The 15,198-nt window shown below is 40.0% G+C and overlaps 1 protein-coding gene across 1 annotated transcript in view; it reads right to left on the bottom strand.

The window, feature by feature from the left end:
• Nucleotides 1-731: 731 nt before the first annotated feature.
• The window catches only part of edar (ectodysplasin A receptor), a 34,153-nt gene continuing 19,686 nt past the window's right edge, over nucleotides 732-15,198 (bottom strand). Inside the window, exons 5-12 of the mRNA XM_086267177.1 lie at nucleotides 14,420-14,505; nucleotides 11,027-11,104; nucleotides 10,788-10,913; nucleotides 10,614-10,688; nucleotides 7,948-8,020; nucleotides 4,142-4,469; nucleotides 3,974-4,037; nucleotides 732-3,576 (exon numbers count right to left, since the gene is read on the bottom strand). Coding sequence (XP_086123303.1) covers nucleotides 3,191-3,576; nucleotides 3,974-4,037; nucleotides 4,142-4,469; nucleotides 7,948-8,020; nucleotides 10,614-10,688; nucleotides 10,788-10,913; nucleotides 11,027-11,104; nucleotides 14,420-14,505 — 1,216 coding nt within the window. The 3' untranslated portion in view covers nucleotides 732-3,190. The remainder of the gene's footprint in view (nucleotides 3,577-3,973; nucleotides 4,038-4,141; nucleotides 4,470-7,947; nucleotides 8,021-10,613; nucleotides 10,689-10,787; nucleotides 10,914-11,026; nucleotides 11,105-14,419; nucleotides 14,506-15,198) is intronic.

The following is a 15,198-nucleotide window of genomic DNA, read 5'->3' as shown; positions in this document are numbered from 1 at the left end:
AATAATGATAAGTTAGAATCCAAACTGAATACTTTATTTGTATTTTCTTACTCCTGTGCCACATCTGTATAGGTGATATATTAAAAGAAATATCAATGTAAAGTCCCTTAGTAAAGCGTTCTCTCACAGAGCAGATCTTCAATGCACCTTTGTATAGATTTTAGAAGTTCATTGGAACTTCATGCTCACAAAAGCCATTCCCCTTTTGAAGATGGTTCTAGTGAGAGCTCCCTGACAGGCTGGTCAAAAAAGGGTTCATGTGAGCTAAGCTCTGGTGACTAAAATTAATACATGGGATATGTGTATCATATAATTTAAGGATAAGCGAAGGAGAACAGATGAATGGATAATTTTCAGCTCCCATCCAGCTGCTCAGTGCCACCTTGTGCCCTGCAGATTGGGGTAATGTCATCCTAAGGGAAAAAAATGGGTAAAGACGATCTCTGTGATGATTTCTCTCGTTTTATACTGAAGAGAGTCTCTAAGCTGCCACAGGACAAGATGTGGGTTTACACCCCTGGACAGGCTGCTAGTCTATGAAGGGTCCAACATACCAGGCAAAAGCACAAAATACACATTCATCCAACATATACTGTGATCACAAGTATACTGCGCCCTATAGCTCGGTTATAAATAACCATCTACCTTCAAATCTGGTTTCATTCTCCTGATTTCTGAACGCTGCATAAGGACAAACCAATAAATACACAAACAGATTAAAATACCATGCCATTTCAGCCATACATCTTTAATAAGATATAGTTTATGTACAATAATAAGTTATATATACAGCGACACTTTGGTTCTGTAAAAGAGTTTGTGTGTTTTTACATGCTCTACTATACTGCATGTGCTACTGAGGTAAGTAATTCATGTTTGGCTTCTGCTTGTTATTATGTCAGCATATTACATGTCATACAAAATTTGTCTTAAAACAGGCTGCACTTCAGTCCACTGACTCACTATTTTTTTTTTCTTTTTAAAAATCTATCAACAGCATATTACAATTCAAAAAGAATATTTGTGAACTGAAGTGGATTTGATGATGACAGTCAAGCTCTAATAAAGCAGTACATTTAATTGTAAGCTTTAAATCAAGAACAAGCAGATTCTGGAGTCATACTTGATAAGCATAAATGTAAATAAATTTAAAATAATGGAGTCCAGCTCCAGGTTGGCATGTAAAATGGGAACAACGAGCTTTAGGAAAGAAAAAAGTCTGTGCTTATCAGTCATGGCAGATTACCCAGACAACATCAGGTATCAGATGAAGATCCGCTCCATTCCCGAGAAATGAGATCAAAGCCAGTTTCGGCACTGCGTGGTTAAGTTTGGAAGCTTAAATTCTGCAGGAAGCAGCAGAGTCAACCTACAGCATGTTAACTGTTAACATCACTTATAATGGACTTCAGGGGATCATTAAAATGCAGGTCTTTAAAAAGGTTCAATCAGATGCTTAACAGACCCACAGTTTATTTACTGTACGTACAGCACCTAAGTGGCTTCAGCTGCTTTCCAGAACTCACACAACTGCATGCTGATCTTGTTTGCTATATTGGTCCCATCGGGGAGAGGCGAGCTATAATCCTGTGTGTGAGCATGACTGAGCTAACCACAAGAGCTGAATAAGACCAGACGTTATAGGACACAACTGTAGTGCTACCTCCACCGCAACCGACTGCACCGTCTCACCGTTGACAGCGCAGCAACCCCGGAGGCATTTAGTCATTCCTCTGGCCTGGCACTGCTCTTTTTAATGCAGTGATTTTATAGCTTTTCCACTGGGCTTTCAGTGGTTAAGTGTCCCTAAATGCTTAATTAGGTGCTGGAAATCACAGGCACTTTACACCCGCTCTGTAAACCGCAACACTTCAGCCTATTAGGGGCATGGGGAGCCACACGCCAAATAATTAGGGCTGGCGGCAGCACTAGACCACAGTATTGGGGTATAAGATGGAAGAGGGCGAATATTTGAGGTGGAGGGGGGTCAGAGAATGGGTCATTGCTAAGGAAGTACGTGAAGTAAGAGAGTATGTGAGAGATGTGTGTTAAACTTGTAGGCGGTGGACTGCGGACGCACGTGCTTAGATGGAGTACAGGCAGCGGAGTAGTGTTCATTCAGTGTATGGGATTAAAGCTGAAACACTGAACACACCACCTAAAACGAGTCCATGTGTTTTGGGGGTTTTCTTTTTTTTTTGTGAGGTGCTTGGTTGAACTTTTCCATACACAACATCTGCTTGTGATCAGTGTTTCCACATTTACCACACATATGTTAATCAATGAATAAATCCGGTCGGTGTTTTAAAGTAAACAAGAGTGCAAAGTCAACCCAAAACTGATCCTCCAGAATAAAAATATCACAATCCACTCTAGCACACTGTTGTGTGTTTGCTGGTGACTCCACGGTTTAGGGAGAGACGCCAGGGCGTCCACAAACTTCCAGAGTTCGCAAGCAGGTTTACCAAATGTAAGCCGAGCTGAGCTGAAGGATGTTTTCCACTCAGACACAATGACTGCTCTAATCAGCCGTTTTTCCTGTTTTAAGACATGACTGAGTTATGAATGTTCGCTCATGCTGCGGTCACACCAGATCGCTTTCTGTATATGGATGCAAACGTCTGGTTATGTCACTGCGGCAAGGCTTTGGTGAGAAACTTAAGTGAGTGAGCCAGTAGGAAGGCATCCTCAGTCTGCCACTTTCCAGTGACTTTCCATTAGCATGCCATTTCATCTTTTCCTGGTGATTTCTTAAAAAAAATGTTTAGGAAAAAAAAGAACTGTGCATCCAGCGCACAGGCTTTCCACATGATTTTTTACTAAAGTGTTGCATTTATGAAAGTCAAGAATCTATCAAAATGGGAGCTAATTCTGATTCTTATATTCTTGCAAAAGAGAAATTATTTGAAATGGCAAACTTGAGGTTAATGTGAATCTGAGGCCTTTGATTTTGCTCTCTCTTTCAAACACTTTGAAAGAGAGAAAGTGTTTTTCAAACTATTAGCTTTTATACATAAAAGAAAAAAAGGATTGTGGACACTAAAGTCCATCGACATTCTTCATCTAATGGGGTAACGTGTGTATTTAAATGTGCTTTCCTCCTTGTCAGAGCAGTAAATGTCCGTACATACATGTGTACTGTAAGGCAATCAAGTCTCTAAGTCTCTTATGTTTCTGCTTCACTTCTTATTTAAACACTGGCGCAGCGATGGGATGGAGATGGGCAGGGAGAAGGACACACTAACTGGCTGTGAAAACTGCCAATTCCCTGCCGTCCAGCCACTGCTGCCCCCTCGCTACTGCCCAGCACATCTGCACAGAGCGACTCCACGGCATCCAGCCTTTCGATCTGCACCAGGCGAGTAAGTAGGTCGGGGATGCTGTAGCCCGCCGTGCTAACTCTCTCGAAGAGCTGCAGGCCGTCGCTCATGCCGCCGATCTCGTCGCGCTTCAGTCCAAAACTCTCAGCCAGGTGCCTCCAAGTCTTCACCACGGCGGCGTCGCTGCTGTAGGAGGAGCTCAGCATGCGGCTGGCCTTCTCCAGGCAGTCAAAGGGAAGCTCTGTGGGGCTGAGGCCTGGGTAGAGACAAATAAGCTTGTTTCAAAACTTTCATTCAAAGGTTCAGTGGACCTGTAGATGCCATTAACCCCTTAAAACCTATTTTATCATATCGGTTTTTATGAGTTTTTGAGACTTTTACATAATCAGTGTGATATTTATTTCCTCTCAAATATCTGATAAATTGCACAATTAATTTTTAAGCAATAAATTGCAAAAAAAATACAGAAAGTATGGCACAAAAAACTCATATATATAAATTAATATTGAATTATTTTTTTGTTATTTAGCTTTATTTTATGGAGTAGAGTTCGAGGGTCACAGGTTGTCACCAGAAAACTGTGAAACCATCCCACATGTTGTTGATGATAAAACTTGTTACAGAGGATATTTTCCTCTAAGTGACAGATTTACCCTCAGTCGCATTGCAGGCTCTGGCATACAGATCTAGAATCTTTTTCCTCCGACTCTGTAGCATCTGTGAATTAGAAAAAAAAAAACGTTATCCCAAGATGATACTTAACTGAGAATCTGTTCATAATCAGATTTTTTTTCTCCACTATAAAGGCCTCGTCTTCCTACCCCTGGGGTTTTATTGTTGTTGTTGATCCCATTCACACTGCTGATGTGGTTGCTGCTTGCGATGCGGTTGACATTGTTCATGTGGTTGGGACTCGGGATGTTAGTCTGACTGGCTGCGATGCCTGGGGTGCCATTGCATACGCGGCCACGGTCCAAGAGCCCCAGGGAGAGCAGGCAGAGGTCGGGTTTGTTGCCTAGGTTGACCAGGCACAGGTTAGGGTCGAGGTTAGTGGTCTCTGCCGAGCCCTGCTTTTCTGTTCCCGCCTCCTCGTCGCTGTCGATGCTGCGGCTCAACAGCTGCTCATTTTCTGAAGATGCATCATTTTCACTGCAAATATAAACACATACGTAAGTATGCATACATAGGTCGATGATACTCATATTTGCAGGTATTTAAAATGTGAGTATATGGTATGCAGTCGCAAGACCACAGTCAGCAGTCCTCAGTGGATTAGAAGCGGGCACCTCTAAGCTACAGAGGTGTCCACCAACACCTCAATGCCTTAATAATAAACACAAATGCAGTTTGCTTAAGGTGTACAAAGTTTAAAGGGTTAACCCACCTCACTAGTTCCTGGTGAGGATTAGTTATTTCTGTGAACTTCAGAGACAGTGATTGGTGGATTTATTTACCTGCGGGCAGTTCTATTTCTCAATTTCTAGTCTCTATGACTTTTTCTGGCATGCCTTACTTCAGAGGTGAAGGAAAGTTCACTGCCTCACCACCATGCAGTGTTTTTAGCGATCAGTAATCATAAAACATTTTTATTTAATAAATGGAAAATCAGCTATTTGTTTTGAATTTTCCCTAAAAAAAAAAAATCACATTTATTCAACTTAATTTCACCTACTCTGCCTCATCCCGCCGAATTGCTCTATAGCAAGCTGCTGTTCTTTTTATTTAATGACATAATAAATAAGATAAGGTAAATGTACTGAGCTGCCCTAGCTGTAGCTGGGTATGCCAAGTAAACTGGCGACTGCACGTTTACACTTGAACGCTGCTTTTCACGCATAAAAAGCCACTCTTTTGTTGCAGTCAGAGCAATTCTGCCCTGCCTGCTGTAACACTATTACATTAACATGCAAATGGTGACAACTAACACCCAAAGAATGACTTTTGTCTTTGCAAACGTAGCAGGAATCAGAGAAGAATGCTGTTTTGTTGCTGATGTTTCTAAGCAGTTCCTGTGATTGACTGAAATAAGCAGGGCATTTTAAAATATGATACTATGTAATATCATTTTAATACCGCTCCTCTCCCTCTTTCTCTCTCTGCTCTGGATTTTCTCGCAAAAGCGCTTTTTTTTGACAGAGATACTTACAGAATGCCATTGTTTCGATGTCCTGGACTCATCTTCTAAACACACACACACACACACACACACACAACATGGCATTGTTTCCCAGACATCTTACACCCACTCTGGCAGCTAATGCAGTGAGTTAGCACATCCTCTGGCATGCTGCTGTACCACACTATTTATGCTGTGGAGTGTGTGTGTGCATATGTGTGGCTCTTTTATTCTCTAATTTACACCCGTCTCAGTATTATCAATCTAAGCGTGCTGACTACGAGCACTGTAACATCTGAACACAGTGCTTCATTGTAACTTTGCGTGCAGTACTGTATGCTTTATGCACATTAGCCACCAGCAGCACTGTCCTCACATGCGGAACAAGATGTAGGTGAAAGAGGAAGGTAAGAAAACTGTCGTTCTTTTGTTGTCTGCCAGGACATGATTTTACCTGGTGGTGGTTTAAGATGAGGCCTGGAATAAATACCCCTATCCCGCTTAACAACTACCCTCTCTGTTTGTCTCTCAGTATTTGCCAGACTTCAGGGCTCATCTGTAGCCCTCACATCCCCCTCCAAACCCACCTCCTTTGCCTTCTCCAAAGCCACATAATGGCTTTCTACTAAATTAAAAAAAAAGACAAAGAAAAACCAGAAATGAATGTGTTTTGAACACTACACATATGTGTATGTATATACAGGACAAAACTGCAGTGACTTGTTTTGTGGTCGCTTAATTATGGGCACGTTCCAGAATACTGATTAAAGATTCTCTTTGTTGAGTCTACGGCACCAAATACAAATGCAAACGCACACATTAGTATACACAAACATATAACGCACATTCAGAGAGTGTCGCCTCTTCATTGGGTACACATGTGAAATCTAATGAATCTGCATTTGCCATAAAGTAAAAATTTATGAAAGTAAAAAAGTAATTCTACTTCGTGTGGTTAAGAAAGTCACAGTGGGTGTGCCTAACAGTGAGTGGACATATACATTATTAGCGATACATTTAGCACAGTTATCCTGAAGTCACCAACATTTGCACATTTCATCTATGGATAGTGTTACGCTTGGAAGATAAAAGTATTTTGGTTTGAAGACCACACACAAGTTTGTTCATTTACAATTTAGGAGTAAATGGGTTGGCAGTTATTCTTTCATACCTTATTATTCCTTTTTTGAACTTATTTTCCTAAATGTGATAATTTTTCTGCTTATGTCCACTGGATATGTTTGGCTTCTATAACCTCAGTATAATAAAATTACAAGACCCTTTTTGCTGTTTTATAGAAATTTCATACAGTAAAAAAAGTCAATAAACATTCAGCAGATCCATTTAAACTCATTTGTCTAATCATTATTGTAATTAATAATGTATTTAAAATACTATCGCTGCCAACTTTCTTAGTTTCATGTTGCTAGTACCAGATTGGACCCTCTTCTGCCTTCAGAACTGCTTTAATACTTTGCATAGATTCAACAAGCTGTTTGAAACATTCAGAGACTTCGGCCCATCTTGACAGGCCAGCATGCAGTTGCTGCAAATTTTCAGCTTTTTTCAGTCCGTGATATGAATCTCGTGTTCGACCACATCCCAAGGATGCTCTATTGGATTGAGATCTGGTGACTTTAGAGATGATCTGAGTGCAGTGAACTCATTGTCATGTTTAACACAAGTTTGAGACTATTTGTGATATGTTACCGCGCTTCTAGCGGCCATCAGGATATAGGTACACCATGGTACTTCTGCTGCTGTAATTCCTCTGCTTCAAGACTTGACATGTGGATTCACAGATGCTCTTCTGCATACTTTGGTTTTAACAAGTAGTTATTTGAGTTACCGTTGCCTTCCTGTCAGCTCGAAGCAGTCAGGCGATTTTCCTCTCTGGCATCAAAAACTCATTTTCAGCCAGAGAGATGCCACTCACTGAATATTTTTCTTTTTCAGACCATTCTCTGCAAAAATCTAGAGATGCTTGTGTAGGAAAATCCAAGTAGATGAGCAATTTCTGAACTACTCACACTAATCCATCTAGCATCAACAGCCACGCCACCTTCAAAGTCACTTAAATGACCTTTCTTCCCCGTTCTGATGCTCAGTTTGAACATCAACAGCTTGTCTTGACCATGTCTAAATCCCTAAATCCATTTAGTTGCTGCCATGTGATTGATTGATTGTACTGTAGCAGATTTTCTATTATAGCCTTGGTTATAAAGATCTCACTGGATAAAATAAAGTCTTTTGTTTATCGCCTTGATCTAAATCCCTAAAATCATGCACGTGTGTGTGGAACCCTTCATCTTTTGCAGACCCAGTGTAGCTGAGCTCATAACAAGCTGCATGTCAGTTCTTACCGGATCACGCTTTCAGTTTTTTGCTGCCTAAAACTTTAAGCTGCCTGGATTTTTTTTTACCAGCAATCACAGAGAAGCTTTTCATTTTGTCTGAACCTATTTGTGCACTCAGGCTGAAGTAGGCCAGTGAGTCAGACTCTTCTCTCACCTTTTCACAGTCTTCTGAGGAGGAGCTTTCAGTTTGTCGAACTCGTCTTTCTCTGAGAATATCACCACATTGTCTGCGACAACAAAAGAGAGAGCGCACAGGATTACTGGTGTTTTCAGAATAAGAAAACCAAGAGACACACAGAAAACCTCAGTGACCATAAGACATCAAGTGTGCTACAGTACATGGTGTCGAGACACATTATTCACCAAACAAACCCAAAAATATCATCGACAAAAATTCGTTACGAACACACAAGTGATCCACAAGCCCCAAACTAAAAAGAAAAGCGCACCAATCCACTTTTGTCAGCTTTTTTTGACTGCATCAAACGAGCAATTTTTAATCCACATTGGCATCAATTAGAATATAAATATGAACATGGGTTCCTGAGGCTAAAAGCTTTTTTTCCTTAAAACGGAACTGCACTTGGAGTAATACATAAAAATGATTACAGCGGATATTATATTAAATTACACTTACATCATGGACACTGATAGGGATAGACAGCATAATGAGTGAATACCAAAGTGGAACAAGCCCTGTGTGTGTGTGTGTGTGTGTGTGTGTGTGTGTGTGTGTGTGTGTGTGTGTAAGGGTGTGTGTGAAATAAAGCGCCTGTGTCTTTCATCTTGGAGCCTTATTAAGTCAGTGTCTACATGAGTGGCAGATAGCACCGGTAGAGCTCCAAGCAATGGGCTTGTCTCCCAAATACACACACCAGTCATCCAGAGTGCATTCACAGACTCGCACTGACCCAGCCAATTACAATAACCCAAAATTAACTAACAATGAAGACATTTAGCTTTAATGACTCTCTAACCACTTTTTTTTTCTTTTTTAACCTATCACGTCTTAAGTTTTAATGTGTCTGTGGCCAGTGATACAGTAACTGTGTGAGTGTGTGTGTGTTCTCATTTACACCACATGTAAGTGGTTATTCAGCCAGTCTGGGATTGAAATCGAACAGAGCATCATTGTCATGAAAAACGGCGCCTAAAGCAACGTATGACTTCGTCTCTAGAAGCTTTTGCATTCCACCATGATGTATTCATCACGCTGCACGTCTATCAGCCTACACACACACACACACACACATAAAGTGTAAAAGCACACAGCTGCATTTGAAAACATAACGCTCCAAATTGTATGTGTGCACATAAATACAGCAGAGTATTAACATTTATACAGGATTCTATTAGATCTGATGAGATGATACAGTTTGTTTGATGACACATGGTCAGCACTGCACTGGTTGCAGGACAGATTTTAACATGTGTCCTATAATTCACATGTGGAAGCTGCTCCAAGCGCTCTTCAAATACAAGGAAACACTTTTTTTTCTTCTTCAGTATGTAATGGTTGCAGAACAGACTGCAATGTCTAACTTCAATCAAAAAGAAAAATCATTATCAGCTGAGCCCAGAGCGCTTCAATAAAGCTTTGGGTAATACATGTGTGGACACCTTGTCCAAAGATAACATTCGGTGTTTGGTTTGACAAAGCCAGTCACTCATTTACCTGAATTAAGGTTTGTAAGGGTTTTTTTCTGCAGGATTTAGTGCTGCCGCGTGGTTTCTATTCATACTTCCGCTGACTGCTGAACGCATTCGTGTCATCGCAACTATTTTTTGAGTCATCTTATAGTCTTTAAAGCTAAGAGTGGAAAAAATGCTAATTAGAGTTGCTCTTGTTTCTCTAATCATGTACATTTGTGTGTCTTTGTGCTATTTGAAGCGCGCTTTTTAAGTTTGATTTAACTTTATCGAGTATATATTTTGTGGGCTAAGCTTTTGAAAATGTGCAACATGTGAGGGGAGTTTATGGAAACATGGTAATGATCAGTTAGTGACTGTCGGCCTGTTTACTTTTACAGATATGAAAACAATGAGAAAGTTAGAGAAGAAAAACAGATGGTCGGCGCATAAACAACCCCTAATGTCACAAAGTAAATGTATGCTCGTAGTTATTTTGTTTCTACCCTTCAGGACAGGGAACTATCCTCTTGTAATAGATTGTGGAAGAAATATCTTGTGGTATATTAGCTTATAATTGCGTCTATATTAACTAAGTACTCTGAATGATGCCGGTAACTGCAGCTACTTTTCTTCTTAAGCACAGCTGACGTTGGTTTTAAGAACAAAAAGAAAAGGGGGGAAAAAAGCACCAACTTTATGTGGCCTTAGAGTTGAAAGCCAAATTTGTGGCACATATGCTTGAAGTGGAGAGTTCCTCACTGGCTTCCTAGTATCCTAGTTATTAAAAACATGTATTGAACACATGTATTGTATTTGTATTTTTCTGCCTTAAAATGTCAACTTGTTTGACTTGTTTTCAATCCAAGCCATTATCCAATTAAAACAAAGAAAGAAAGAGAGAGCGAGAGAGGATACGCAAGATGGGGTCAAAAGTGTGTCTGCATCTTTACACATGGCCAAAAATGTGGAAAATGTTACAGTTGTTTATGCAAGTATATTACTCATATTTCCCATAAACATCGCAATGTATAATCAAAACCATTATAAGGGTCATAAGCGGGATACTAGCACACATGTAAACAAATTAATTGTTTTTTACTACCAATTATGAGAGTGGAAAAAAAACATCTCAAACAATAATAACAGTGTTCGTGTCATTAATTGTAGAGTGTGCGCAGCCTGTCTCACCAGGGACGTCTTTCTTGTCTTCCTGTTTGTTGGTCTGAGCCTCCACTGCTTTCACAACCTGTCCGGAGCAGCACGCTGCCAAAAAACACACGCGCTCATTATAAATATCACAAAAAACGCAAACATCTACTTTTCAGATGAGATTTTGCGCGCGTGTTTGTTTATTCGTCTCACCCTGGCCATTCGGTTTGGCCTTCAGGATGTAAAACATGATGATGAGAACAATGGCGATGGCCATGATGAAAATGGTCGACATGGCGATAATGAGAGCTGTTGCCAGGTGACCCTGTCCGTGGGAATCTGAAAGATGGAGGCAATGATGTAAAGTTATGTGTTGTGAGAAACGAGAGAGAGAAAGAGAAAGAATGGATGATTGATGAGACAGAGGATGATATTTGCGTATTTGTGTATACCTTTAATTACAGAAGGGAACACAGTTGTGCTACCACTGTGAAATATTGTTTTTTCTTTCGGTTTGTTGGTTTGCATGCCTGGGAAACAAACACAAACACACACAGAGACAGGCTGAGTGTCGTAATTCAGTCTACTTCGTTAACTGCGGCTATAACACACACATTCTCGTTTATGGATAATTTGGAGTTCACGTCCATCGCCACGCATTTCAACACACGTGACCCGGAAATCACATTACTTCAAGTATTCAGTGAAAACTAAACAAATTCAATTCATTTTTATTTAGATAAAAACAACAAATCACATTAGTCACCTAAAGGCACTTTAGACTTTAGGTGTATTAGAATCCTTTCACCATTTGTGGGTGGCTTTTGTTACCTAATGTCTGTCTTCAGGCTTTATGCTAAGTTGAAATAACTTAATTAATAATTTAATATTTAAACTTCCTATTTAAATATTGAGGATCAAGCAAAGAAATGGTGACTGGTGAGGCCTGCATCCCCATAAATGAGTAAATGTTTCAGATTTCTCCAAAAAGGGAGGTACCCCAGATGCTTCATGGTATGGACATTGGTTATTGGCAAAGTTTGCATCCCATCATTCACTACTGGCAGTGTGTTAGCTTTGGCCTTGCATTTTATTGACCTCAAAAGCAATGCACTGGATCATTCTCCAAACTCTAACATTTCACAAAAGAAAATCATCTGCGCTAGGAGCAGTAAAACTTTATTTCTTTCAGACCTTCTCCCGCTGCAGTAAACAAACTGTTACATTGGGCAGGGTGGACACAAAGCAGTAACTCTCTGTCCAGATTTCCCTCTGTTTCCTATCTGTCCTGCTCTTTTCGCCTCCTCTCATTGTGACTCTTTCTGGATTATTCATCAGCTGCTTTTCCTCTTTCCTAATGGAGCCGTAAACTCATGGCAGCTCATAAATCAACTCTTTTAATCAGTCTTTCCTTTCACCGAGCTGATATACTATAGACCTTGTTGGCATTTGGCTTGCCACTTCCCATGGTCTCAGAGCCTCATATCAACACACACATACACAAACACAGACACATGCACACACGCAGATTGCAGTGTCCTGTGATTGAAGTTATTAACGTGAGGTATCTGTTTAGACTCTCTGGATAAGGATATGAGCCTGATCTGGAATTCTCTTTAGCGTCTTGTGGTTTAATCTCTTAATCATGTCTCGGAGTCTGAACCCAGGCTGAAAAACTGATAATTTCGCTGGGCGATCTGACTGCTTAGGTCCCAACAAACTAAGAAGAGCAGAATTACCCAGCAGTGTGTGAGGTGACACCTCTTACAGCAGAGTTGGCAAAAAAGATTAACATTATGATCCCTGTTGATACTGGAAATGCCATCTTTTTATTTTTAGTGCATTTATGCTCACTTGAGAAACGGCACACAGAAATCAAAAGGTGACCGAAGAAATTGAGCAACGTCTACAGACTCATCAGCAGCCTGCCAAAGGGTAGCATCAGCGCAAGCACAAACATGCTAATCATCTTTTTTTTTCTTTTTTTTTTTTTCTCATACCCGCCAAAGTTTTAATTATCGCACACACAGAGCGAGGCAGGAGCCAGGGTAATTTACAGATTACATGGCAAGTGTCAGCCTGCCTTCACCTTAAGCAAAGAGAACTCCCAGCTTTCGTATTTACTGTTGGGGGCACATTATTTTTGAAGACCTCATTCAAAGGGATGTAATTAAATTGTGCATGATTTAAAATGTAGGGAAAAATTCATCCAGTCTAAACAACCTAACTCCAGGAAGCCACACTGCATGATTTACATTCATGTCAGGTTTGTTAAAGACTTGATTTATTTGCTTTTTAAACTGATTTGGTATCCCAAACATATCTTAGAGTTATGGTTAAAATCTTTAAAGTAGAAGGGCATTTGGAGGCCAGTGCCTTGTCTTGAAATATAAAAGAATGATCTGGATCGGCACCAACATTTAATGGGTTCTTCCTTTGGCCATGCTTCAGCTTCTCTGAGTTTAATAAAGCCGAGCCGGTATTTTTTTGCATAATATTGCTGAAAGAGAAGCCACAACATCAAAACTTAGATCCACCTTGGCTGAAGCATAACAAGTAGGAAGGTTTAGGAAATACGCAGTTGGTAACCCTTTTACAGTCATCCATACTATAAAAAGCTGAGCTACAGGAGTTTATCAATCCCCCTATCTAACAAAAGGTATTTTCCAGTCTTCAAAATGAGGAGAAATGCAAAATGTTTAAATGAAAAGGGTTTTAAATGAGATTTAATACTTGCTATATTTGCCATTTCTTTGTAGTATTCACATCACTTTATCTTATCTTATTTGCATTGCTTTACAACATCACTCAATCACTCATTTCCATGCCTGGGAGAGACAATTAGGTTGCTGTTGAAAATCAAGTGCTTATCCTTACACACAGAAACAAGCACAACATACACACACACACACTTCACACCCTCTTCTCTGCAGGCCCAGGCTGCTTTTTGGGGTTTCAATCTTTCAAAACACGCTCATTAAATATGACACAATAAAAATTGTTTCCGACTCAAAGGGGATTTTGAGCAATGATGGGACAATGAATATCGTTTGCTTAGCAGGATGTACCAGCCAGGGTCACAAACGCAGTTCAGATCCTGCTGATGTTCTGATCTGCCACATCTGGATGAACACATGGGGGGCAAAGCAGAACTGCAAACGTCTTCAGCACTGCTCATCATTAGAAACACACTAGCACTGTTGAAAGTTTGCAAAAAGGAAAACAACCCACAAGAGACTCTGTGACAATTGTACAATGAAAAAGCAATTAATCTGCTTGCATATCACAACACATCACACATCCACTACACAGCAACTATGCCTCCAATTCAGGACGGTCAAACAAACAAGAAGATGTGACTGCTCAAGATTTATGCGCCGTGTTGCAAGTCTCAAGAAATGTCTGTGATTGCAGCAACAGTTTGCACACACACACACTCACACACAAACATATATAGCATATAGTGTCAGGTAAGCAGAATAACCAGTGAGGCAACGATGTTATTGATAAGCAGCCAAACAGCCCTGTGGAGCCAGAGAAGCACTGATCCGGGGGGGGAGTGGGCGTACAACTTCCTTGTATCCATCAGAGAGTCTGGCAGAACTCAACACAACCTCTGACCTTTAATTGTTTCCTTAAATGGAGCACAGGCTTACGGCAGACATCTGCTTTTCCACTGTCATATTGTACTTCCTTTCATTTAGGAAAAAAAAACTTTAATGTTTGGTAGCTTTTGTAGTTGTTGTATGCATGGATAGAAAAAATTTAGAGTTGGGAGATAACATTTAAAAAAAATGCGTGAAAACAAATGGAGCAAAAATTAAGAAAAAAGTAGCTAAACTTACATTCTTTGGTGTTGCGTGGTGCGTTTTGGCAGGAATGGCAAACCATCCAATAGGGCTTTTCTGACCTGTTCCCCAACCTGTAATACCTGGAAAACACAAAGTGTCTTTAGCAAAGGCAGCAAGAGAAAAACTAAATAGAGAAATCACATAATGTATGAAACGCAAGACTTTCAGACACAACCGGGTTTCAAGACACTTATAAGTTCAACACGATTCAAAAGTATGTGGAAGCAGCGAAGGTTAAAAGTTTGAATCTGTGAGGATATGTACATAATTGATGCCTTGAGGGCACGAAGCGTGGCTTGGTACAGATTTATGAAGTTATGAAGCGTCTGTGGGGGGAAAGAAGAGAGGAAGGTAGTGTATCATTTGTGCTTCAGGGCACAAGTGAAATATCTGAATAAATACACATGATTGCAGATAATTAAGTAATGGTTTAATATAGAACACATATATGAGGTCTTCGCTGTGCAGACACATAAGGAGACATCTGATTCGATGTTTGTAATGGACTTTAAATATAACCGTAACAGCAAACTCAGTCCAACAGTTCATGAGAATAAAAAAATGGCATCTTATTCACTTATGATGAGCAGTTTTTTTTCAATACATGACAGTCAATAAAGAATTGATTGATTTATTTATTAACAGAATAATAATTATTATACTGGAAAAACACCACAAATTATAAATTTTTTAGCAGGTCTTATTGGGATTTGGTGCTTTTCAAATTAAATTTGAAAATTAGAAGACAGCAGATCATCATCCAGGCGATGACA

This window comes from Aulonocara sp. 'chitande type north' Nkhata Bay, linkage group LG16 (genome assembly GCF_057382095.1).
Source record: "Aulonocara sp. 'chitande type north' Nkhata Bay isolate Kocher_YH1m ecotype deep benthic linkage group LG16, A_spYH_male_GT1.1, whole genome shotgun sequence".
Lineage (NCBI taxonomy): Eukaryota > Metazoa > Chordata > Actinopteri > Cichliformes > Cichlidae > Aulonocara > Aulonocara sp. 'chitande type north' Nkhata Bay.
Note: the sequence above shows the minus strand (reverse complement) of the source record. Positions and strands in the feature narration are given on the sequence as shown.